Below are 25,513 nucleotides of genomic sequence, written 5' to 3'. Positions count from 1 at the left end.
ATTCTCACTTTGATGGCATTCGCCTTTTTGGCAATAAAGCAGATAGTGCATTGGAGTCCTTTAAGGGCTTGCGGGCTACGGCCAAGTCCTTGGGCTTTTCGGCCACGCACCCTCCTCCGCCTTCTGCTTTTCGCTCCTTTTGTGGCCACGGAAGGGGCGCCCGACACGTTCGCTTCAGAGCCACAGGCCTGCGCAGCAACAGTTTCAGCGCGGCTGCGGACGTGTGACTCGCTGAATCGGGTATGGGGCCAGAGGGTGGGTCAGTCCACCTCCACCCAGGCCGCCACTGCCTCCAAACCTTCCTAGTCTGGTCTTTCAGGCCCATCAAACGCCAGTGGGCAGCAGGATCCGCCATCACCTCCTATACTGGTGCACCATCACTTCGGACAGGTGTGTTTTACAGATAATCCAAAGGGGCTACTCCCTGCCCTTCGAGACTACCCCTCCAGCCATGCAACCCCAGAACCACCGCATGTCAGAGGATAATATGGCACGAGCATTTTCAGTTTACTGTGTTCGTTTTTGGCCCTACCAGCACTCCTCGGGTGTTTACGAAAGAGATGGTGGTGGTCACAGCTCATCTGCGCAGATCATGGGTTCCAGTCTTCCCCTATCTCAACGACTGTCTGTTGAAGGCGGGCTCGCCCCAGGCAGTTGTGTCCCACCTGCAGACTACAGCCGAACTCCTGCTTTTGCTGGGGTTCTCCATCAATGTGCCGAAGTCGTACCTGATTCCCTCTCAGATGCTCCTCTTCATCGGAGCGGTTCTGGATATGAAGCAGTTTCGTACCTATCCTCCCGAATGGCGAGTCCAGGATATTCAGGCTATGATTCCGATCTTTCGGCCTCTATCCTGGGATTCGGTGAGGATGATCCTGAGGCTGCTGGGCCACAGGGCCTCCTGCATCCTGCTGGTCACTCATGCCAGATGGCATATGCAGGCTTTTCAGTGGGACCTGAAGTTCCAGTGGGCGCAGCATCAGGGAAACCTGTCTGATTACGTTCAGATCTCGAAGGGCACTGCACAGCAGCTGCAGTAGTGGCTCACGGACCTGCATTGGGTCCAGGGCAGATCCCTCTCCCTTCCCCAACCGGAGCTCACAGTAGTGACGGACATCACTACTGGAATGGGGGGGCCACATGGGAGAGGCGTAGATCAGAGGCCTCTGGTCTCCGGCGGAGTCCAGGCTCCATGTCAACCTTCTAGAGCTGGCTAATCAATGCCAGTTTTCCAGAGGGGGTGTGTCACAATCTGGAGTCAACAGCATTCCTACAGTTCAACCTGTCCTGAGAGTCATAGTCCTGATAGTCCTATTTCTGAGAATCTCAAGATTCCTGCTGGCTTTCTCCATTCTCCTAGTCACTCAGGCATGTTGGCACATTAGGGCCCTGCAGTGGTTCCAGTACAGGGAAGACCTGTCTGATTTCATCGTATTCTTACCCCATTGCTACTGCAGAAGTGGCTTAGTGTGGGAGCGAGGCAAACCTGAGCAGCGGAATGGCCTGAGTGACAGTCGTTGAGATAGGGGAAGATTGGAACCCATGATCTGCGCAGATGAGCTGCGACCACCACCATCTCTTTCGTGAACACACGAGGAGTGCTGGTAGGGCCAAAAACGAACACAGTAAACTGAAAATGCTCGTGCCATATTATCCCCCGACATGCGGTGGTACTGGGGTTGCATGGCTGGAGGGGTAGTCTCGAAGGGCAGGGAGTAGCCCCTTTGGATTATCTGTAAAACACACCTGTCCGAAGTGATGGTGCACCAGTATAGGAGGTGATGGCGGATCCTGCTGCCCACTGGCGTTTGATGGGCCTGAAAGACCAGACTAGGAAGGTTTGGAGGCAGTGGCGGCCAGGGTGGAGGTGGACTGACCCACCCGCTGGCCCCATACCCGCTTCAGCGAGTCACACGTCCGCAGCCAAGCTGAAACTGTTGCTGCGCAGGCCTGTGGCTCTGAAGCGAACGTGTCGGGCGCCCCTTCCGTGGCCACAAAAGGAGCGAAAAGCAGAAGGCGGAGGAGGGTGCGTGGCCGAAAAGCCCAAGGACTTGGCCGCAAGCCCTTAAAGCACTCCAACGCACTATCTGCTTTATTGCCAAAAAGGCGAATGCCATCAAATGGCATGTCCATCAAGGTGTTCTGGACATACCCCGAAAAACCAGTTCTCCTCAGCCAGGCGTGGCAATGGAGCGCCACTGTCATGGAAATCGTTGGCCTTCGCTCCCCCTCCAACAGTGACTATGGTAGTGACGAATGCCTCCAACCCAGGGTAGAGAGCCCATCTGGAAATTAGGGGCATTTGGTCTCCGAAGGAGTGGGTTCTTAAAGCGCTCTTTGACATGGTCCCCAGTGATAGATTGTGGCGAACCCTTAGTGATATGGGGATCCCGGACTACACCTCACCATACCATCATTACATGTCTCCACTGCGATAACTTTGCTCAGGTCAGATAGGGACCAAATGGGGAATCCACTGGCCCGTTTGGGGTCGAAAAAGGAATGGCAGGGTTGTTTACTTGTCCCACACTAGTCTTGTTCATTAATGGATTCATTGACTACTTACAGGCCTGCAACAATGACTCCCCAGCTCTTGGGGGTCGAAGATCCCAGCTTTGTTATTCGCACACAACATGCTGCTAATATCAAAAAACCCATAGGCCCTAGAGACCCTTTTGAGCAAGTTTAGTCTCTTCTGCTCAGATCATGGGCTAGTGATAAACGAAACCAAAACCAAATTCATGGCCATACACCAGCATAGAGGTTTCAAAGTTACAATTACTGCTAAAGAAGAAACAGATAGATAGTGACTTAATGTGACTATCATAGAATGCGTCTGTCCAGTACCAACTCCATTATCTTAAAATACCATCCAGCAGCATTTTTTTAAATTCACAAATAATTCCTCCATCCATCCAGTCTCTTCCATTCTTGTAGCCTGGAGGGCCCAAGCTGGAGCTTCTGGTATCTATAGTGCAGAATTTTGGGGTCATGTTAACTTAGAGGCACTGGAAATGGCTGAGAATAACTTCGGGAGAAAGATTCTTAAAATCCCCCAAAGCACCCTCTAGTATTTAAATGTGGTCTAGGAATCCGGCCCATTGTCCGCCTAATACAACTCTGACCAATTTCATACTGGTTTCAAGTCTGGACAACCCCTGAATTGGCTTTCAGAGAGGGCCTTTAAAACATACTTGATAGGTCCCAAGGTGGGAGAAAGATCCTGTGGTTGGCCTTTGTGAAACAGACCTGTTTCTCACTAGGCCTAGAAAAGTATTGGACAGATCCTCAACCAATCTCGTCTCATGAAATACAAAACCTGAAGGCAATGTACTGGGATCAGTTGGTGTCTGAATTAATTAGCTGGCCAGACCTGGTGAAACTGACCGATTCTTTCCTAGATTTTAAACCATATTCTCTCTTTGAGAAATAAATGGCCCATGCCCCTCCCTGCCCCTTCTTCGCAAAATCATTATATAGCAGATTTAGGTTGGGCACCCTACCTTTAGCATCAGTTACTTGTGAATGGAAAGCCAATTATAGGGGTTCGAATATATCCCCTGCATGCCGAGAAACAGAGGAAGCGACAGAACATATATTGTTCTTTTGTTTAAAATACACTAAACCAAGAAGGCGCTGGATAATTCCATTATGCCGTTCGCTTGGTGTCCGCCACTACAGGGTAGCTATAAGATTCTGTATAGCTGATACGTCCCCAGTCAGGGTTTTTGCAATCGCTAAATTTTTTGAGAGTATTTGGCCAATTCGGTGCAAAGTTTAAACATCTATTAATCCCATAATAAAATACAACACATCAGCAGAGGTTACCTGATTGTATCTCTAGAACAACTCTGTATGATGGTATAGTCTAGACCAGTGCTTTACGTTTGCTATGCTGATTTTATTCTACTTGTATGTATTGTTTTTAGACAGGATTGAAGTAATTTATTCGTACTGTATCATTATGGATATTGCTTTTATGGTTTATGACTGAAATAAATCCAACGTAATGACTAGGTTATTCACATCATCCTGCTAGACTTGTGGGCAATTGGCTGGCGCTCAAGGACTTCCTTCCCTCCATCTTAGGTCGGTCTGTCCAGATGTTGACAGAAAAGATGACTGCGATTTGGTATGTGAACAAGCAGGAGGAAGGGGGTCTCACCTCCATTTCTTGGAAGCATTGAGTCCGTAAACACAACAGAGGTTCCCTGAGAACTCAATATGGGGAGAAGAGAGCAGGGAGAATACCTCAAGGGAAAAAACAAATCTTCCCCCTGAAGCTTCAAAAGTCTGGTGATTCATCCAAAATGAGCATATAGTTGTCCCACAAACATGTAATTTATAACTTTTATTATAAAAAATATAGATATTAATATATACAACATACATATAAATTAATTACTTCAAATCACATGTGAACATATACATTCACAATAGCAAATCATTGATAAAAGAAGAGCCCACTAAACACAGTAATCCAACACACGACATAATATGACAATCATAAAATAAATACAAACCAGATGGACAAACAGGACAAGTTCAAACAATAAACAACAAAAAACAACAACAATTACATAGACCATAATACAATACAGTGATTATGCAATGAGTAGGAGGCAAAAATTAACCAACGAGGCAAAAATTAACCAACAGGACAAAACGGTGACGCGCGTTTCGGAACACTGAAGTACATAGACAATTCCTTCTTCAGGGCGTAGAGATTATGGTAAGTTCAGTAATACCAAGCCATCTGTTTGTCATGTAAGGTCCACCGGATATATGGTACAAGGGGCTCAGTTATAGAGTAACGTAATAAGTCTGCAAGGACAACAAAACCTATATTATGAATCAAACTAACTAATTACTATCAGAGCTGGACGTAGACCCTTAGATACCCAAAGAGGTTTGGTGCCACAGTGGCACATGACGATATCCAAAAGTGCAGAGGAGAGTGAAGATAGCGTAAATACCAAGATACCCAAGACAGAACACCATATGTAATACATACATAGTTGTGTAAAGTACAGAAGGAAATTAAGCCATGAAAATGCTAGTTGGAATAAAGACAAGGAGGAAGAGAGAAAATAAGTAAATGAGATAAAAACATATATACATGTACACCTACATCCTGTTTGGCCGTCTGGTTTGTATTTATTTTATGATTGTCATATTATGTTGTGTGTTGTATTACTATGTTTAGTGGGCTCTTCTTCTTTTATCAATGATTCGCTATTATTCACATGAAAGTATATGTTCACATGTGATTTGAAGTAATTAATGTATATGTATGTTATATCTATTATCTATTTTTTGATAATAAAAGTTATAAATTACATGTTTGTGGGACAACGATATGCTCATTTTGGATGAATTACCAGACTTTTGAAGCTTTAGGGGGAAGATTTGTTTTTTTATTGCAGCATTGAGTCTGTGGTCTTGGGCATTTAACCAAGGGATCTGGCTCACCTCTTATCACCTAGCGGAGTCACAGTGTCAGAGGCGACAGCCTGAGCAAGCGTCACCTTGCCCATCATGAGTAGCGTCTTCTGCTGCAGCTAGTTCAGGAACTCTTCACCCAGTGGGGCACTCCTCAGGTGGACTTGTTCGCCTCCTTGGAAAATGCTCAATGGCAGCAGTTCTTTGCCATCCAGTATCTATTGATGGGAGCCTTGGGGTACGGTTTTCGGTTGATGTGGAACTTTCAGCTGCATTATGTTTTTTTCCCATACTCTTGATTCCTTGAGTTCTAACGAAGATTTGTTAAGTCATTCTCATCACCCTGGATTGGCAGAGACAGGTGTGGTACGCAGACCTTCTGCACTTTTCCACATGTCCCCTGATTAACCTCACACTCAGACCTGACTTCCTATCTCTGCCAGAGGGTATGGTTCTGCACCTTAATCTCTGAGACCCTCATGTTTGGAGATTGAGCTGGGACAACTGAGCTCCTTCCAACTACCACTGGAGGTGGTCAACGTAATCTTGTCACCATGTTGAACCCTTCGCTAAGTCTGCTTACTCCTTAGAATGGAGCATCTTTGTTGCGTGGTGTGTAGACAATGATATGGGCCCTCTGCAGGCCAAGTTGGTGCAGGTGCTCTTTATCAGAGGGATTGGGCTAATGGCACTTTGAAGGGGTATTTAGCTGTCTTGTCTGCATTCCTTTACCTGTGTAACCAGTCATCCCTTTTTAATTCCCCCTAGTGTTATGCACTTCCTTAAAGGTATTAAGAATATGTTTTCTCCAACTCCTTTTGTGGTTCGATCTGGTTCTTACCTTTTTAATGGGGACTCTGTTTGAGCTCCATCACTGTTGTACTCTGTGAATGTTAACATTTAAAACTGGGTTTTTGATTGCTGTCACTTCTGCTAGAAAGGTTAGTAGTTGCAAGCCCTTAACTTATTTCAAACCAGGATTGTTTTTCTTCCTTGGGTGGTGACCCCTTCCATCACAGTCAATCCATCACCCTTCTGACCTCCTATCCACCCCTGCCATCGTACGAAAGAGTAGAAACGGTTGCGCAGGTTGGATCCTAGGCAAGTGGTTATCTACTACCTGGACAGCACCAAGGACCTTCAAATGAGCAACCAACTCTTTGTTGGGTACTGTGGTGCCAAAAAAGGCATGACAGTGCTAAACGTGACTCTCACAGTGGATCATCTTCTGCCTCAATACCTGCTACTCTTTAGCCATGAAAGAAACACTAGAAGGGATCAGAGCCCATTCTACGAGGGCAAAGTCAACTTTTTCTGCACTTGTCAGACAAGTGCCAATTGTAGAACTCTGTAAGGCAGCAATGTGGGTGTCCTTGGACACCTTGGCAAAGCACTACCCACTGGATTAGGAGTTGCACAGGGGCGGACACTTTGCCAGATCCCTTCTGCAGAATTTCCTCTTCTAACCACCTATCCTCCTGGGTATGGTATTACTATGAACTCTGCTCTACAGGTGTGGCATCTGCAGGTAGAAATATCTATCAAAAGAAAAAGTTACTTACCTGCAGTAACAATCTTTCACTGACCCATCTACCTCTCTGTTTGATTGATGAGTCGTAGGGAAAGTTAATAAGATACTAAATTATATCTGTGGTACTGCTCTACTGCATCAATGTCTGTCTGTCCTCTTGCCTCCAATGCAGGGGGGACAGAAAGAATGGAAACTGACTTAGTTGCGCCAGGGTGTGGGCCTTGTAACCTCGGTGATGCTGCCTTTCATCACTTCTGGCGCCCTCTAAAGGCAGCTTGAGAGCTTTGCAGTTTTCGGGATCCAGTCTAATGCCTAGGGTTGTTCTACATTTGAGGAATCTGCAGGTAGATAGAGTATCCACCAGGAATATTGTTACCGCAGGTGAATAACTTTATCTGTTTGGCCAAAGATAAAACAAACAAAAGAAAGAATATCCTACAGTTTTGCTTGTAAATAGCCAGTCCTGTGAATGCCACACTACCCCACAAATATGCCCCAGCACAAATGGATTTGGTGAAAGGGCACCGGGTGGCAAGGATGACCACCACTTCCCATAGCCGATCAAACATGGTCAATTGCAGCCACTCAGTCGTCACACATATAGGTGTAAATTTCAGCAGATTTGGGTAGAAGACCCTCTCCTGTTGCCTGGACAGGAGGTCCTCACAAAGTGTCAGCCTGATTGCAGGAGAGATGCTCATGCCCAGAAGGTCAGAGTACCACACTCTTCTGGCCCAAAAGGATAACTTGGGCCCAGTTATTCCTGAGCTACTTCAGAACGCTGCAAATGAGCGCCAGCAAGGCATTTAGGAATACAGCTGGAATACACCTTCTAACAAATGATTGTGCAGAAACTGCTGTGTGCAAAACCTTTGGCACTCCGTGTTCCCGACAGTGGTGATATGACCTAGCCACGGTTGGAAGACACCCTGTGCACCTCAGGATGTAGAAGCCACTCGTGATCAGTCAGACACCGGATGCTCAGTTCATCTGCTCTGTTATTCAGGGACACTACTAGGCAGTTCGCAATCAGAAATATGTTCTGACTATCCAGCCACCTCCAAAGTCACTGAGCTTCCTGTCACAGGACCCCACTCCTCCCTGCTTGTTGCAGTACCACATGGCAGTTGTGTTGACTTTGAGAGCCTGCACCAGCCTCCTCCGATGGACAGCAGGAAGGCCTTCAGAGCCCAGTGAATTGCCCACAACTCTGGTAGATTGTTTTGGAGTCTGCCTGTAGTTGAGACCAGAGACCCCTGATCTCCACCTCCCCCAGATGACCTCCCTTGCCTACAATCACATGCCCATCACCACCTTCAGCTCTGGGTGAGGAAGGGACCACTGGTCCAATTGCCTTCAAGAAGCCACCACTGATTGTCTCAAGATGTCTCCTCTGGGACCTGAATGTCATTTGTTAGCATGTCTTGATGCTGGACCCATTGGAACTTCAAATTCCATTGCAGAGCCTGCATGTGCAATCTCATATAGCTAATAAGGAGGAATCAGGAGGCTAAGAGGCCAAGAAGTCTCACAGCAGCTATCACTGTGATACAGGATCAAGCCTGAAACCACTGTATCATAGCCTGAATAACCTACATTTGTTGTGAGGGAGGGAACGCCTGAATATACTTTGCTCAGGTTTGCTCCACTGACTGGAAGGCTCTATTGACAGTATCTATGACCTCCATATATGGGCTGTGACCGCCATTATGACTTTCATGAACATCCAGGGGTGCTGGTGAGGGCAAAGGGAGCATGGCAAACAAAGTGCTCCTGGCTTGAATTGACCCACTATGGGCCCTCAGGACAGTTGTGTTAAAATATGCGTCATGCAGGTCCAAGGAAACCATCCTATTACCCAGGGCCAAAGCAGACAGCTTCTGGGTCAGCATGAGCATTTTAAATTTGCCCTTCCATATGAAGGCATTCAAAGTTCGGACGTATAGAATAGGTCTGAGACTCCCATCCTGCTTTGGTATGAGGAAATCGCCAGAGTAACCACCCCTTCCAATTTCCCAGTCCGGGAGCCTCTTGATTGCTGCACCTCCTGCTAAAAAATGGACATGTGCTCTTCCGAAACCTTATCTGACATGGAGGGGGTGATGTTTGGCGCTGCAAAAAAGAAAATGTAGACTCATTTGTCAGACTTGATGTATCCCTGCCATGGGAAGAAATGGGAATCCGGCTCCCAGTGAATGGGCATGCTCCACTAAGGGCGATTAAAGTGGTTTTGTGGCTATTGTAGCTGGGGAAGAGAAATTGAAGCTCTGGTGCCCTTGCTGGCCTGCATGGTGCCTGCCAGATCAACCGCCTCGAAGCAACTGTGATTCCTGCTGCTCTGGCTGGAAAGGCTGTCTCTGTCTACATGCCAGACCTCTGGAAGAGCCCCTGAACTTTCTGCAATTATACAGGAACTGTCTAGCAGGGGTGCTAGATTGGCAAAAGAAAACATACACTTGACAAATACCCCACTCCTCTTGGCCTTTCTGTTCAGAGGAGTAGTTGGAAATAAATTAGGAATCACCTTACTGGTCTAGGCCTGCGCAATAAGGCTGTCTGGAGCGGGGTGCTTGGTGAGAAATCAAGTCCTGGATGCTGGTTTGTAAAATCGGAGCACCTGCCTAATCAAAGGCATGCAAGAATAAGATTTAGCCCAAGTAACCATCAAAGTGTCAGTGAGGGCATCATTGAAGTGGAGCAAGGGATCAGAAGTAGCTGTCCAAGGCTGTAAGATCTCTGTTAAGACATTTGTTTTGGTCTCAGTGAACGGTAGCTATATTCTAGTGCCTCAGCTTTCCTCCAGACCACTAAAGCAATCGAGGCTCTCTTTTCCACCTGTGGCCCCAATGGTGAGTCAAGCTGTGCCTCAGATGAGATGTCAAGCCCCTTACCATTCTGTATATCAATGTAAAGGGCATCTTTGGGGAGGGTGGGGCGGGGGGGGGGCAAACCATTCCCATCACCTTCATCATCATCTAGGACTGCCCCCTGCTACGGCATAGGATCTGTCAGAACCAAAAAAAATGGAACCTTTGCTGATAGATCGACAATGCAAAGGCACCAGATTAGAGTCTGGTTGCATGACAACCGGTGTTGCGTTTTAGTAGTAGTAATTTCCTAGTTGGACTTGAACTAAAGTTGATATGGGGTCCAACATTGGCTCTAGGTCCTCCTCTGATGCCAGTGATTTAAACACAGGCGCTTGTGCAGCAGGAACCAGTGTGGATCTCGGGCCTGTAGTAGAAATCTGTACTAGAGTCGGCACGGCCGTAACAGGTCTCAGGGGAAAAGTCGGTCAAGATGGCCCAGCCATCTGTAAGCAGACTCTGGGCCCCTGTGTTTCTGTGGGACAAAAGGTGTGCAAGGAGGAACCTGGAAGTCAACCAAATACTTGTAGGATGGCCTCCTTGAAGGCCTTTGTCTGCTGCAAGGTTGACCACAGCACCGGAGATTCAAAGCACATAGGGATCAGCTGAGGAATTGGTTTCGTGGCCTCAGCCCTTTAAGGGGTGCACCTAACATGGTGACACCCTCATTCCTTTTCTTTGAAATCAGAGTACCAGGAAGAGATTGAGGTTGGCTTCACTTGCTCATCCTTGGACTTGAACTTATCAGACGACTTCAATCACAAAATTTTGCGGTTGTAGGAATTACCTCAAAATCAGGACCGATTACCTGTCTAAGATTTGGAGTGGAACCAACGCAAAGGCTACAAAGACCAACATCTGCTTCCTGCAGTTGTGGCACGGCTTGGAAACTGTTGTTGTGGGTAGGAACAAAGCACATTGGTGAAATCATGTGGAAGTTGTTGGAAAAACTAACAAAAATTGGGAGTTGAGCTCCGGATCTGCATTGGAAGGCACTGAAAGAAAGGAACGTCATTGTTAAGCGGTCGGTGGTGGTTATATGTGGCTCTTCTCTGTTACTTCTGGAGCGGTGTGGAACCTGCTCGGAGCACTTCTGTGAAAAGTTTCCCGATGCAGTCTGGGACTTGAGGAGTTGAAGAATCTATGTTTAGAAGTATCATTCGGAAGAAGTCTTTTAGTGTACTACATTTGCTGACTGGTAACCAAACATTTTGTGTGGGGCCCTTTTGTAAATTCGGTAGATTGCTGTAAACAATGTACTGTAACTGAACATTTCCACAGTACATACAGTTAAACCATAGAGTAGTCTCATTTCACGTGTTGCTGTCGACAATTTCTTATATGTTTCCACTGTTTTGTGTTTTTTATGTAAGAAAGAACAATAAGAGATTTTTCTGGTTATAGTATTTGGAGGCAAGCAGTAAAATTGATCTTCTTTCCTTACGCTAAACATGCAAAGTCTGCCCTTGTTTTTCTGTGTTTTCTGGTAAATATGCTTAATTGCAACTATTGATTAAAATTTGTGATTGCTGTATCTTATCTGTTGGCAATACTGTTTTGTCTGAATAGCTTGTGTTTGCCTCTCAAAAAGTGGGTGTTTGTCATTTGACGTTACCTGTGTGGTCAGAATAATTACTGGATGACAAGTCATGGACTGTAAAGCTACTAACCAGTTTGCCTTCTACACCATATAGTGACAAACTGATACAAAGTTAACTATGATGTTGCATGCATTAATGTTGGTTTTCTTGTCTCATTTGAAGGCTCTAACTGCATCTGATCTGAATCTGGTGCGGTACGTGTGTGAAACTGTGGACCCCCAGCAAGTACTTGGACAGCAGCCTTGTCCCCTCTCCCAGCCAGTCCTCCTATCGCTCATTCAGCAGCTTTCTGCAGATTTAGGCAACCGCACAGATTTGAAAATGAGGTGAGCATCTGTGAAAGTGCATTCTATTGAATTGAGGCTAGAATATATCTTCCGTTGACATAAATATGCTTAATGTTTAAAAGAATGTCTGATGTTAAAGTACTGATTGTGTGTTCGTTGGTTGTGTCTTGTTTGCCAGTCACCCAGGATACAGGCTTGCAGAGCTTAGCTTTCAAGCCCTTAGCAGTAGTCTTTGTCTTTATGGATGAACAGGAACTCTTCCTAACCCAACCTATACAGGCTTCCGTCACCTTCCTGCAACTTGTGCTAAGGGTACAGTAGAACCCTCATTGGCAAATTGACCACTCTCTCACTCAAAATAGATGCAACAGAAACTAGGCGGGTACGTTCAGGGAGGGTGATGTAATGCTTCCAGGGAGTCTCCGGCCCTATACACCAGGTACTTCATTTAGGGGTTTCTCTCACAAAAGGAGCTTAGAGGGAAAACTTAGAACACAGGTACCCTCCACTCATAACATAATAATCACAACAACATGGTCCTTGACTCCATAGGCTATTCTTTCTACAACATCCTTTGTTGACTCGTTGGTGTGGTTACACATAACCTATCACCCACTAGAAAAAGTTACAACAAGGTGTGCCTATCATTAAAACATCCTCGCAAATTCTCTGTGTGTCTGCGTCTACATCTGTAGTGTCTACTGTCAGTCAAACCTCATGCAACCCCGTGCAAAAGATGTGATCCGATGTATTTTCTTTTGCACGGGGTTGCATGAGGTTTGACTGACAGTAGACACTACAGATGTAGACGCAGACACACAGAGAATTTGCGAGGATGTTTTAATGATAGGCACACCTTGTTGTAACTTTTTCTAGTGGGTGATAGGTTATGTGTAACCACACCAACGAGTCAACAAAGGATGTTGTAGAAAGAATAGCCTATGGAGTCAAGGACCAGGTTGTTGTGATTATTACTTCATTTAGGGGTAACAGCTACTGATTGCCAACAGCCGACAGTTGATCTGAATTAGCTAATGGAGGTCTACTCTGCCCACTTACACATGTCTTCCATAAAGCAGGCCCTTGAATGTTGCGCTATATGGGGTTTCTCTGTTTTGCTGTATCTAGATGCAAGCTGTTGGCAAAATACATCGGGTATTATTCATTGAAGACAAAAAACTGTAAAAAATGTGTTAGTAACCTTAGTAGAAATTCGAATGACCCCAGCAAGATCAATAAGGGTATGTTTCTTCGTGAACATAAGTTCAAGCGTCAGTGGCACCACCAATCAATTGGTTACCACCTAAGAATGCACATACTAAAGAAAAAAGTAAAATTGGAGCGTACTAGTCAGATTGGCCATGCTTAACCTATGAGACAGTAAACTAGATGTTTTTCTATTCATCGTTTGGCTACGAGGAAGAGAGATGATAAAGGGAAAAATCAAAGAAAATTCCAAATTTCCTTCATAATTATGGCCTCCCTACCACTCTCTAGTTCGTCAGCGCCATAACAATGTAATGTATATACCAAAAAAGGGTGCTTGACCTTTTTAAAAGGCCTGAGGGGTTAGGCCTATTTCAGTGTGTATTAAAACAAGAAGATATCCTGGCAGGTCTAGTGCATGTAAAACAAGGATGTTTTCACTGCCCATATATCAGTTGTGACTGTGTACCTTATTTAGCAATAATTGAAAGTTTAACATACTCGATAGAATAATTTGAAAATGTAAGAAGTTGAGTGAATAGAAGTGTATGGTTATGCATGTAAAGGTAATTAGTATTTAATAGGTCTGAGGTCTTGCTACTTCTGTGTTTTTACCCTGTTTAGCAGTTCATGATTCTCATCAGGAGTGTTAGAAGCAGATGTCCAGACTAACCAACATGTCGCCTACATGTTATATTTGGTCATTTTCCGTGAATTGGAATGGACCCCAAGGGGGTCTGCAAATTTGAATCTAAACGTATTGTGGCCCATGCCCGCAGTAGAAGCATCAAATAAATCCTCTCTGGCCAACTTTCATAAAGTGATTGTTATGTTATGTGGGATTTATAACGCACGCATCTACTCAAGAGAGTTTTCCGGCACTAACGGAGCAGTGAGGGCAAAGAAGAGAGAGCGAAACAGCTTTCTATTGGACCGAGAGTCACTGCATAAGTGATATCTTCTTCTCTTCCAGGGGATACTCATTAATAGTCATAAACACTGAATAATCTCCGCCCATGAGCGGGAACCCAGAACATATAATAATATATATATATGTGTGTAAATATGTAACAATAGTACATAGTACTAAACAAATTATACACATATATATATAAACCAATAATATGCAGCCCAACATAACCCATAGGCTAATAAAGCCATAAATACATATGAAAATAAACTATATAAACAATGTAATAAACAGGCATGAGCCTAAAAAGCATTCCATAATCGGCAAAAAATCTTTTATTTTCATCAAAGAATTTGTAATAAAAGGCAATTAGCCTAAGAAGGCTGCATACAGAAACACTATCCTTGTACAGAAAATCAGACTGACACCTCGCCTTTAAGGCCTCAGAGAATCTGAACACTTTGCCTTTAAGGCCTCCAGGGGAACTCTGTTCCCATCATGCACCACAGGTGACAGTTAGGTCAGTTCTTTTTTCTGGCTTGTTCTGTGAGGAACCTGGAACTTGAGCTCGGCTGAATTTGACTGTTTTTCAGTCAGAATTTGGTTTGTTCCTGTCTTTTTTGACAGTATTGGCTATTGGTGGTGTTTTTCTACCTTTTCTGACTAAATCTTTAGAACAATTTTAGTCCGTTATGCCACCTTTATTCTATAAGTGTCCTTCCTGTGGGAAGATGTCCAAAACGGATCCTCATTCTGTTTGTGTGGTTTGTCTACCTTCCACACATGATGTAGAAAAATTTTACCATTGCCTCAAGCTTTGTAGCAGAACTTTGAAAGAAAGAGAAAAGGTTCGGCTGTTGGGGCTTATGGAGTGAGAAGGACGTCGTGAAAAGGGGGCAAAGAGTGTTTTGTCATCTGGAAGGTCCCCTTCTCATTCAAAACGTCGAAGATCTGTTTCTCCTGAAGGTAAAAGCAAGAAAAAGCGAAATCAGGAAGCGTCGATGTCGAAGAAAGTAAGTGCGACGTCGAAATCAAGATCACCGTCGACTTCGAGACCAGAGAAAACTGCATCGACATCGAAGACATCGCCGGTGAGGCATAAGTCGGCGTCGAAGCGGAGATCGAGGTCGCCGTTATGAAGCGTATCGACGTCGAAACATCTGGTGTCGGTTGCTGTGAGGACGACGTCGAGAGCAAGGCGATCGACGTCGAGAGAGAGAGTGCGGTCGACGTCGCGAGGAAGAGTGAGATCACGTCGAGAGAAAAGTTCAGATCGACGTCGAGAGTCGAAGGTATGACGTTGATACCTGAAAAGAGAAGACGATCCAAATCGCCGTCGAGACATGGTTCGATGTCGAGGCATGCCTCGGGCTTGAGGCTTGAGATGGTCCAGTCGGCGTCGAGAAAATGTCCGACGTCGAGGAAGTCGACGTCGAGGTCTCCGCTGCTTGTCTCACTGTCGACGTCGATGCATTCTAGATCAGCCTCTCGGATCTCTCATAGGTCTTTGTTGAGGTCTGAATCAGTGTTAAGGGTGTTGGATGACCCTCCAAGGTCTGCTTCACACGGCCTGCAGTCAAGGGCATCGGTGGACAGATCTCCAGTGGTCGGAGCCTCTCCACACCAAGATTCTTCAGTGGTGGCGCATGATGACTCAATGTCAAGAAAGTCAGCGTCAGGAGAAAGACAGTTGGTCCCCAGAGAGTTGCAGGCTCCAGCTTCTGGGTCTCCACATTCAATTAGGAGTGCTTCCTCATCTGCTTCTTCCTCTTCACTGGGAATGCAAATTGTGCAGGTTTCCCCGGAGGGCTCTCCGGTGTGTAAAACACCACCTGCAGGTATGTCTCCAAGATGGCGAGAGAGCATCCGTCTCTGGAAGATGCAGCCAAGGCCTAATCAAAGACCACTTACTATGGAGGCTTCGAGACCACCGGCTGGTGGGTCTCCAAGGAGATCCAGATCTACAGTGCGAAGGCGTTCACGCTCTAGGGAGCGCAGTAGGCATCGATCTACTACCCCTGAGAGAAGACATAGATCTCCTGCTTCTTCATCTCCAACAAGGTCTTCTTACAGAGACTATTCGCCCACGATTTCATCAATGCCACCCTCTAGGGTTTCGCCTGTAGATGATTTGGGAACCTTCAATGAGGTATTGTGTCATGGGGCGAGTGTGAGAAGTTGGCCTGATATATGATGTTCACTATTCTAGTGAGCACTCTGTATCAGTCCAAACAACCCTTATTGATGATTGGTTGTAAGTCAACCTTATAGACCAGCTATCCTAGTAGCATGGATACGAGCAGTCTAAGGCTAAGACTTTAGAGGGCGTGTTAAGCCAGCTGTTTTACCATCACATTACCCCTTGAACACCAAGTGAAAGGACACCACACAAGTTGTTATCAAAAATAAAGTGTATTTATTTATAACAAGACTACCCTGGCTCTTTATGAGACAGGGAGCTAAGCACACAACAAAACTCTTAAGAAAATACTTTAAGTCGCACAATTTACACAAATGCCCGAGGGGCACGAAAAACCATATATTACAAAAGTGGAATGCGAATTACTAGCAGGTAAGTAACTATTCTCATAGACTTTAGAAATGCTAGGCCTACAATACTAAACCCTTAGATTAGAAGCAGGAGGCCTGTGGACTTCGTGTGCAGAGTGGGAACTCTCACGCGTAAGGCGGGAAAAAGTCTATGGAGGCTAGCAAAGACAAAGTTACTGTTCTCGGGCGAACCCGACTAGGTGGGTCGAAAACAAGAGTGGATCCGAACACTTAGAGTGTTGGACTATGCTGAAGCACCGGAGTACTTGGTTTACCTAGCCCAGGGGCTGCGGCTGCATAGGGTTCAAGTTGCGTCGGAAACCCTCGTTGAAGATCCAGGAGCCTGAAGAAAGAAGTTGCTGGCAGGCGACCAGTGAAGGAGTTCGTGGTGATCCAAGCCTGGATCAGGAAAGAAGAAACCTGTAAGCAGAGGGGACCAAGTTCTGAATCACTAGCCAGTGATTTGAGTGGGCACCAGGATGGCACCGGACGAAGTCACCTCAGCCAGGTGAGTGGGCGCTGTTGGGCTCTGCAGTCTCTCGGACCAGGAGGCGTTGTCGGCGACCAGGATGGAGGTGCGAGCTGTCCCACGAAGGTTCTTGCTGTCGACGTCGCTGGACCCAGGATTGGGCAACAAGTCTTGGCAAATGCAAGGCCCACGCGGTGGACCTAAAATGGCGTCTTGAGTGGACCAGGAGGGTACAGGGTGCTCCTCTTTTGGAGGGGAGCAAGGGCTAGTCTGGAGCAACCAGACCAGCAGTGTTTATCGTTGTGGAGCGTCGTGAGAGGGCCACTAGCCAACGGGCAAGCGACCTGGACAACGCGGTTAGCAGCAAAGAGCAGAAGGGCCCCACGCAGATCTCGTGGATGCAGGGGGGCTGAACTTCGGTGCTGGAGCTGCTCAGGGTCGGGGCTTCTCTTACCCCAAAGCACTCGGTCGAGGGTCACTCGGTGGTCGTGCTGGACAAGCGTCGTGCAGTTCTGAAGATGGTCGGTCCCTCGAGGTCTCGTCGCACCCACGGATCACAGCTGGGCTGATGATGTAGGTTGAGGTCAGAGGTGCCAGGGAAGCCGGTTCTCGTCGTGCTGGAGCAGTCTTGATCCGAAGGAGAGACTGGCAACAAACCGCGATGCTTGGTTGGTGCCTGCTGCTGCAGGGTGACTACTCCTTAGTCACAAGGGAGAAATCTTGAGAAGAAGTCGAGAGTTCCTTTCGTGGAAAGTAGTTTCAGGATTCAAAGATGATCTAATTTGGAAGGGGGCCAGTTCCTACCTTTATCCTGAAAAAGGGGGCTGGCACGCGACTAAGTCCTGCCCTAGGGGTGGGACTAGGAGGGGGTGGTTACACCCCTCTCCTTTGGCGGGCTTTCCCCAGATCAGGGGCTGGAGTGCCCCTGGAACTGGTTCAAGCCGGCCTATGCACAGTGAGAACCGGGGTGCCACTTGCAGTCACCTTCCTCTAAAGCCCTGCCTATCTAGGATACACAAAATCCTGTCTGGGACGGTGCTGGCACCGCCCCTGGCAGGAAACCCTTTGTCCTTGCTTCCTGGGCTGGGAGGACTCCCAGCAGCAGGAGGGCAGACTTGTGTCTCGGTGGCAGCATCCATTTTGTGGAGCTGAGGCTAGGTCTGATTTTAACCGGGGTTACAGGTTACACACATGTCGTGTCCCTCTAGAAGGGTGGAATGCTAACCCCGTCGCCAGAATTGGCGAGGGGTTAGTATTCCAATTCGTATGACACCTTACTCGACATGTTTTGATAAAGCAATACCAGAGTTGGCATATAACCGCGAGGATTATAATGCACTTAAGAGTATATGGTATGCGTTATCATGGAACAGCTATTAGGACTTGGTTCCGCAAGCTGCAAACGGGCTCAGCTCATGCCAGAGCACCATTTCACATTATTCCAAGCACTCTGCCTTCAGGATTGTTAAGGCCTGCCATAGGAGTGACTGATAGGAATACATGTGTCCATTTTAGGGTTAGATATAGGTATACTATATCTAAAGCAAAGGGTGATTACACCACCTTGCCCCAGCTGTCGTGCAGCCAGTTGTGTCAGATTTGGATGGCCAGCCAGGGGTGGCATAATACATGCTGCAGTCCCTGGTAGGCCCTGGGTACACCTATGCCCTGGGTACCTAAGGTACACTGTACAGGGACTGATAAGGTGACTCAGTATCCAATTAGATATGTACCTAAGGTACATGGAATCCATTTTTACAGAGAGAGCAGTAGGCCTGGGGTCCTGAATAGCAGGGCCCCAGGTCAACTAAGTCAGAAAACCAGCAAAACACCAGGCAAAAAGTTGGGGGCAACCATAGTCAGGGATCTACCTTCCTACATAACCCCCCCCCCCCAAACGAAAGGAGATAAGGCTATCCTTGACAGGTAAGCCTATATTGCCTAAGTGGCCATATAAGAAAATACCAGCACTGGCATGGTTACCCCCTATCTCATGGTCCACTAAGCAATCCCTCACCCTAAGGGTATCTGAGGGTCTCCACCATAGGGACTCTCTACCTGTGGTGTGTTTTGGCAAAGCAAAAGGCTGGTGCTGAGATGGAGTACTGAAGTGAGGCTCCACTAATTTTGGGCTCAGCTTCCTCCAATCATTATCCACCATAGAAGCCTTTCTTTCCAAGACTGAGTTGTGTTGAGCTCTCAGGGTCAACCTCTGGCTACCTAAGGCTGGAGGTTGGGTCCCTCTGTTTGGCTTACTGGAGGGACAGGTCAGGTTTGGGGCCCTCAGGTCCCAGGTTTGGCTGTGCCCAACAGTGTCCATCTGTGGGAGTTCCCTAACTAGGTTTAAGGGGGATCCCTCAGGAGTTTGTTTTATTTTCACTTGGCTAGGGTTACTAGCTTCAGTGCCCTTAATCGGCTGATTGGGAAGTTCTTTTGGACAGGGGGCCCTTTGGGGTCCACCACTGGCCTCCCTGACCTCTACAGCCCTGGGCTGGCTGAGGCAGGGTAGAGAGGGGCAGGTTACCTGCTCCAGACTGGGTCCCACCTTGGAAGGGTCCACTGACATCAGGGGTTCTGCCAGGCTAGGCCTGACTACCTCTGGGGCAGTTTCTTCACAAGGGGTCAGATCATTTCCCTGAGGAGGCTGATCCTTTCCTAAAGTCTGGTGGGAGGGAGATTTCTCTTCCTCCTCAATGCTCTCTGTCTGAGTGGAGTGAACCATAGTTTCAGGCTTCACAACACTATTATCTGTCTGAGTTTGAGCTGTGGCCATCACAACTCTACCAACCTTTTCAGGAAGGGACTCAGTTTGGGTATGGGCTGTGACCATCACAGCCCTGCTAACCTTTTCTGGGAAGGAAGCTGTCTGAGATTGGGCTGTGACTGGCACAGCCCTCCTGACCTGTTCAGGGAGGACATCTTGGACTGGGGCTGTGGCTATCACTGCCCCACTAACCTTACCATGGAGGTTCACCATTTTAAAATGGGTTTCTTGCTCTACCTCAGCCCAGGCTGAGAGCTCTAAATCATTCCCCAGTAGGCAATCTACAGGCAAGCTTGGTGACACTGCCACTCTCTTGTGGCCAGTGACACCTCCCCAGCTGAGATTTACCACTGCCATGGGATGATTTCTCTGTACTCCATCAATATTGGTCACCTGGTATGTGGCACCAGGTAAAAGTTGCCTTGAGGGGACTAGACTCGCAGTCACCATGGTGATGCTAGCCCCTGTGTCTCTGTAGGCCTCAACTTTTGAACCATTGATGAGGGGCTCCTGTCTGTACTTGCCCAAAGGGTTGGGACAAGTTGTGAAGTTGGCAAACCCCATGCCAGTCTCACAGACAAGAGTATCTAAGTCTGGGGACCTGGTTAGGCCAGAGTCCCCAGGAACTCCCAAAGTAAATGCACCCAAATTCTTGGGGGCACTCCCACCACCTGGGGGATTACTACTAGTAGTAACAGGAGGTTGGGGAATGTTACTTGGGGGTATGTTCTCCTTATTGTTCTTTGGGCAACTGCTGTCAGTTTTCAAATGACCCACCTGTTTACAGGGATAACAATAAGGTTTCTTCTGGGCATTGGAAGGATTCTGGGACCCACCCCCCTCAGAGGATTTTTGGGGCCCTGATGTGGTTTGATCTGAAGATTTATTCCCACCCTTCTCTTGAGGCTTGGTTGATTCCTTTTCTGGTCACCACCTTGGTTCTTAGGCCTAATCCTGGTTCTGACCCATTTGTCTGCCCTCTTACCCAATTCTTGTGGAGAGGTCAGATCAGAGTCTACCAGGTGCTGGTGTAATAACTGGTTCTGACAATTATTTAAGACTTGCTCTCTCATAATAAGATTATACAATCCTGTGAAGTCAGTAACCTTGCTACCCAGTAGCCAGCCTTCCAAAGCCTTAGTGGCACAATCAACAAAGTCAGCCCAATCCTGAGACTGAGTTTTCTGGGTATCCCTGAACAGCAACCTGTACTGCTCAGTGGTTAAGCCAAACCCATCAACCAGTGTATTTTTCAGGACTTGGTAATTGTTAGCATCCTCAACTCTAGTAGTGAGGAGCTTATCTCTACCTTTGCCATCAAAGGAGAGCCACAGTATAGCTGCCCACTGACTTTGGGGGATGCACTGTACAGTGCAGGCCCTCTCCAAAGCAGCCATCCATTTCTGGATGTCATCCCCTTGTTTAAAGGGGGGCACTATCTTTGTCAGGTGTTTAGTATCTAAACCCTTCTCTTTTTCTCTTGGGAGATTGCTGCCACCAGTGGGAACTGTCCCACTCATCTGCTGCTCTCTAGCAAAGGCAAGCTTTTCTTTGGCCAGGGCAAGTTCTTCCCTTTCAATCCTCAGATTAGCCTGCTTCATCCTTGCTTCATGCTCTCTTCTCTGAGGGGAAGTCAATCTCCTCTGGGGAGAAATCCTTCTCCTCTGAGAAGAGGCATTAGAGTGCAGAGATATACTGGAGTCCCTAGAAGGAGATCTACCTCTTCTAACTCCAAGGTTAGGCCTCATTAGGGTCAGTACTGGGGGTCCCCCAGATCCTTGCCCAAGTAGGTCCAAGTTGGCCCTAGTGAGTCTGCTGACTAACTCAGGACCCTTGTTTGCCTCACCCTCAGAGAGTTCCTCTAGATCCTCCCCCTCAACTGCATTTTCAGTGCCAAGGAGGTCTGGATCACCAAGGTGTCCCTCTAAGGCTGGCATATTCCCATCTCCCTGAGATGCTTTCCTAGCATCATATGTCTCTAAGAGACCTATCAGAAAGGGAATGGTGGGGTTAGACCCCTGTTTCAGTTTCCTGGAGGTACACACTTGTCTCATCTCCTGGAAACTGAGAGCTGCATATCTTCATTTGACCTGTGGAGGGTCAATAACCACAAGGGGAGTCTCAGTAGACTCTCCATGGGTAGACATGCTTTTCTAGTGAGGTGTAAGTGGTGCACTTACCTACACTATATGTTTACCTACTGATCCCTTGCTAGAGTTGTAGTTTAGGGTGTGCTAGGCCCTAGGAGCTACAACAGCTGGTTCAGTAGAACTCAGAGTATTCTAAGCTAAGTTATATGTACCTTAGTACTTATGTGATCTTTCAAATGATATTCTTAGGATATGTGTGGTAAAACAACAGCAAGCTCAAATCCCAACCGCTGCTCACCAATGTGAGAAGTTGGCCTGATATATAATGTTCACTATTCTAGTGAGCACTCTGTATCAGTCCAAACAACCCTTATTGATGATTGGTTGTAAGTCAACCTTATAGACCAGCTATCCTAGTAGCATGGATACGAGCAGTCTAAGGCTAAGACTCTAGAGGGCGTGTTAAGCCAGCTGTTTTACCATCACATTACCCCTTGAACACCAAGTGAAAGGACACCACACAAGTTGTTATCAAAAATAAAGTGTATTTATTTATAACAAGACTACCCTGGCTCTTTATGAGACAGGGAGCTAAGCACACAACAAAACTCTTAAGAAAATACTTTAAGTCGCACAATTTACACAAATGCCCGAGGGGCACGAAAAACCATATATTACAAAAGTGGAATGCGAATTACTAGCAGGTAAGTAACTATTCTCATAGACTTTAGAAACGCTAGGCCTACAATACTAAACCCTTAGATTAGAAGCAGGAGGCCTGTGGACTTCGTGTGCAGAGTGGGAACTCTCACGCGTAAGGCGGGAAAAAGTCTATGGAGGCTAGCAAAGACAAAGTTACTGTTCTCGGGCGAACCCGACTAGGTGGGTCGAAAACAAGAGTGGATCCGAACACTTAGAGTGTTGGACTATGCTGAAGCACCGGAGTACTTGGTTTACCTAGCCCAGGGGCTGCGGCTGCATAGGGTTCAAGTTGCGTCGGAAACCCTCGTTGAAGATCCAGGAGCCTGAAGAAAGAAGTTGCTGGCAGGCGACCAGTGAAGGAGTTCGTGGTGATCCAAGCCTGGATCAGGGAAGAAGAAACCTGTAAGCAGAGGGGACCAAGTTCTGAATCACTAGCCAGTGATTTGAGTGGGCACCAGGATGGCACCGGATGAAGTCACCCCAGCCAGGTGAGTGGGCGCTGTTGGGCTCTGCAGTCTCTCGGACCAGGAGACGTTGTCGGCGACCAGGATGGAGGTGCGAGCTGTCCCACGAAGGTTCTTGCTGTCGACGTCGCTGGACCCAGGATTGGGCAACAAGTCTTGGCAAATGCAAGGCCCACGCGGTGGACCTAAAATGGCGTCTTGAGTGGACCAGGAGGGTCCAGGGTGCTCCTCTTTTGGAGGGGAGCAAGGGCTAGTCTGGAGCAACCAGACCAGCAGTGTTTATCGTTGTGGAGCGTCGTGAGAGGGCCACTAGCCAACGGGCAAGCGACCTGGACAACGCGGTTAGCAGCAAAGAGCAGAAGGGCCCCACGCAGATCTCGTGGATGCAGGGGGGCTGAACTTCGGTGCTAGAGCTGCTCAGGGTCGGGGCTTCTCTTACCCCAAAGCACTCGGTCGAGGGTCACTCGGTGGTCGTGCTGGACAAGCGTCGTGCAGTTCTGAAGATGGCCGGTCCCTCGAGGTCTCGTCGCACCCACGGATCACAGCTGGGCTGATGATGTAGGTTGAGGTCAGAGGTGCCAGGGAAGCCGGTTCTCGTCGTGCTGGAGCAGTCTTGATCCGAAGGAGAGACTGGCAACAAACCGCGATGCTTGGTTGGTGCCTGCTGCTGCAGGGTGACTACTCCTTAGTCACAAGGGAGAAATCTTGAGAAGAAGTCGAGAGTTCATTTCGTGGAAAGTAGTTTCAGGATTCAAAGATGATCTAATTTGGAAGGGGGCCAGTTCCTACCTTTATCCTGAAAAAGGGGGCTGGCACGCGACTAAGTCCTGCCCTAGGGGTGGGACTAGGAGGGGGGTGGTTACACCCCTCTCCTTTGGCGGGCTTTCCCCAGATCAGGGGCTGGAGTGCCCCTGGAACTGGTTCAAGCCGGCCTATGCACAGTGAGCACCGGGGTGCCACTTGCAGTCACCTTCCTCTAAAGCCCTGCCTACCTAGGATACACAAAATCCTGTCTGGGACGGTGCTGGCACCGCTCCTGGCAGGAAACCCTTTGTCCTTGCCTCCTGGGCTGGGAGGACTCCCAGCAGCAGGAGGGCAGACTTGTGTCTTGGTGGCAGCATCCATTTTGTGGAGCTGAGGCTAGGTCTGATTTTAACCGGGGTTACAGGTTACATACATGTCGTGTCCCTCTAGAAGGGTGGAATGCTAACCCCGTCGCCAGAATTGGCGAGGGGTTAGTATTCCAATTCGTATGACACCTTACTCGACATGTTTTGATAAAGCGATACCAGAGTTGGCATATAACCGCGAGGATTATAATGCACTTAAGAGTATATGGTATGCGTTATCATGGAACAGCTATTAGGACTTGGTTCCGCAAGCTGCAAACGGGCTCAGCTCATGCCAGAGCACCATTTCACATTATTCCAAGCACTCTGCCTTCAGGATTGTTAAGGCCTGCCATAGGAGTGACTGATAGGAATACATGTGTCCATTTTAGGGTTAGATATAGGTATACTATATCTAAAGCAAAGGGTGATTACACCACCTTGCCCCAGCTGTCGTGCAGCCAGTTGTGTCAGATTTGGATGGCCAGCCAGGGGTGGCATAATACATGCTGCAGCCCCTGGTAGGCCCTGGGTACACCTATGCCCTGGGTACCTAAGGTACACTGTACAGGGACTGATAAGGTGACTCAGTATCCAATTAGATATGTACCTAAGGTACATGGAATCCATTTTACAGAGAGAGCAGTAGGTCTGGGGTCCTGAATAGCAGGGCCCCAGGTCAACTAAGTCAGAAAACCAGCAAAACACCAGGCAAAAAGTTGGGGGCAACCATAGTCAGGGATCTACCTTACTACAGCGAGTAAATTCAACATTACTATGACAGTGCCTCAGGTGAAGTCTTCTGTCATATTTGAGACTTTACATCAAAAGTCCTCTGCTAGGCCTCTTCTTCCACTGGTACCCCAAGACCCCCTGTTCCTGCGCACAGATCTGCCACCAGATTCTCTCATAGTGGCTGCAGCCAGGAAGGCCCATTCGGCTACGTCGGTCTCATCTGCCCCACCGGAGAAAGACAGCAAAAATATGGATTCCTTGGGCCGAAGGATGTGTAAGACAGCTGGTTCTGTCATGAGTGGCCAGTGCTGCGGCTTTGCTGGGTCATTATGATCGCCTCTTATGGGACTCTATGGCGAGGTTTGCGGAAAAACTTCCAAAGGAAGATCAGAAAGATTTCCTGGAGATTGTTGAAGAAGGTGGATTGGTGGCAAACCATAGTATAAGTGCGGCTGCGGATTCGGCTGATCTGGCAGCGCACGGTTATGCCCACGGCATATGCTCCAGAAGATCGGCTTGGCTGCGTCTCACGGGTCTTAAGCCGGATGCCCAAAGAAAGATAGTTAATCTACCCTTCAACGGGTCGACATTATTTGGATCTCATGCGGATGATGAGATGGCCAAGATGAAGTCGGAGCTTGACCCTGAAGGCAGTGGGCCTGGAGAAGAAGAAAGACTTCCGCCGGCGTAATTTTCGTCCTTACGACAAGAGGTCGTTTCAGCAACGTGGGCAATCGTCGAACTGGTCTTCGCAAAATCAAGGCCAGAACCAACAGAGGTCTCAAT

General features: G+C 47.5%; 1 protein-coding gene across 1 annotated transcript in view; it reads left to right on the top strand.

Moving 5' to 3' along the window:
* The window catches only part of EDC4 (enhancer of mRNA decapping 4), a 734,765-nt gene that overhangs the window by 651,067 nt on the left and 58,185 nt on the right, over positions 1-25,513 (top strand). The window contains exon 28 of the mRNA XM_078670461.1: positions 11,604-11,767. Within this exon, the coding sequence (XP_078526587.1) occupies positions 11,604-11,767 (164 nt within the window). The remainder of the gene's footprint in view (positions 1-11,603; positions 11,768-25,513) is intronic.

This window comes from Lissotriton helveticus, chromosome 12, assembly GCF_964261635.1.
Source record: "Lissotriton helveticus chromosome 12, aLisHel1.1, whole genome shotgun sequence".
In the NCBI taxonomy this organism is placed as follows: Eukaryota; Metazoa; Chordata; class Amphibia; order Caudata; family Salamandridae; genus Lissotriton; species Lissotriton helveticus.
Note: the sequence above shows the minus strand (reverse complement) of the source record. Positions and strands in the feature narration are given on the sequence as shown.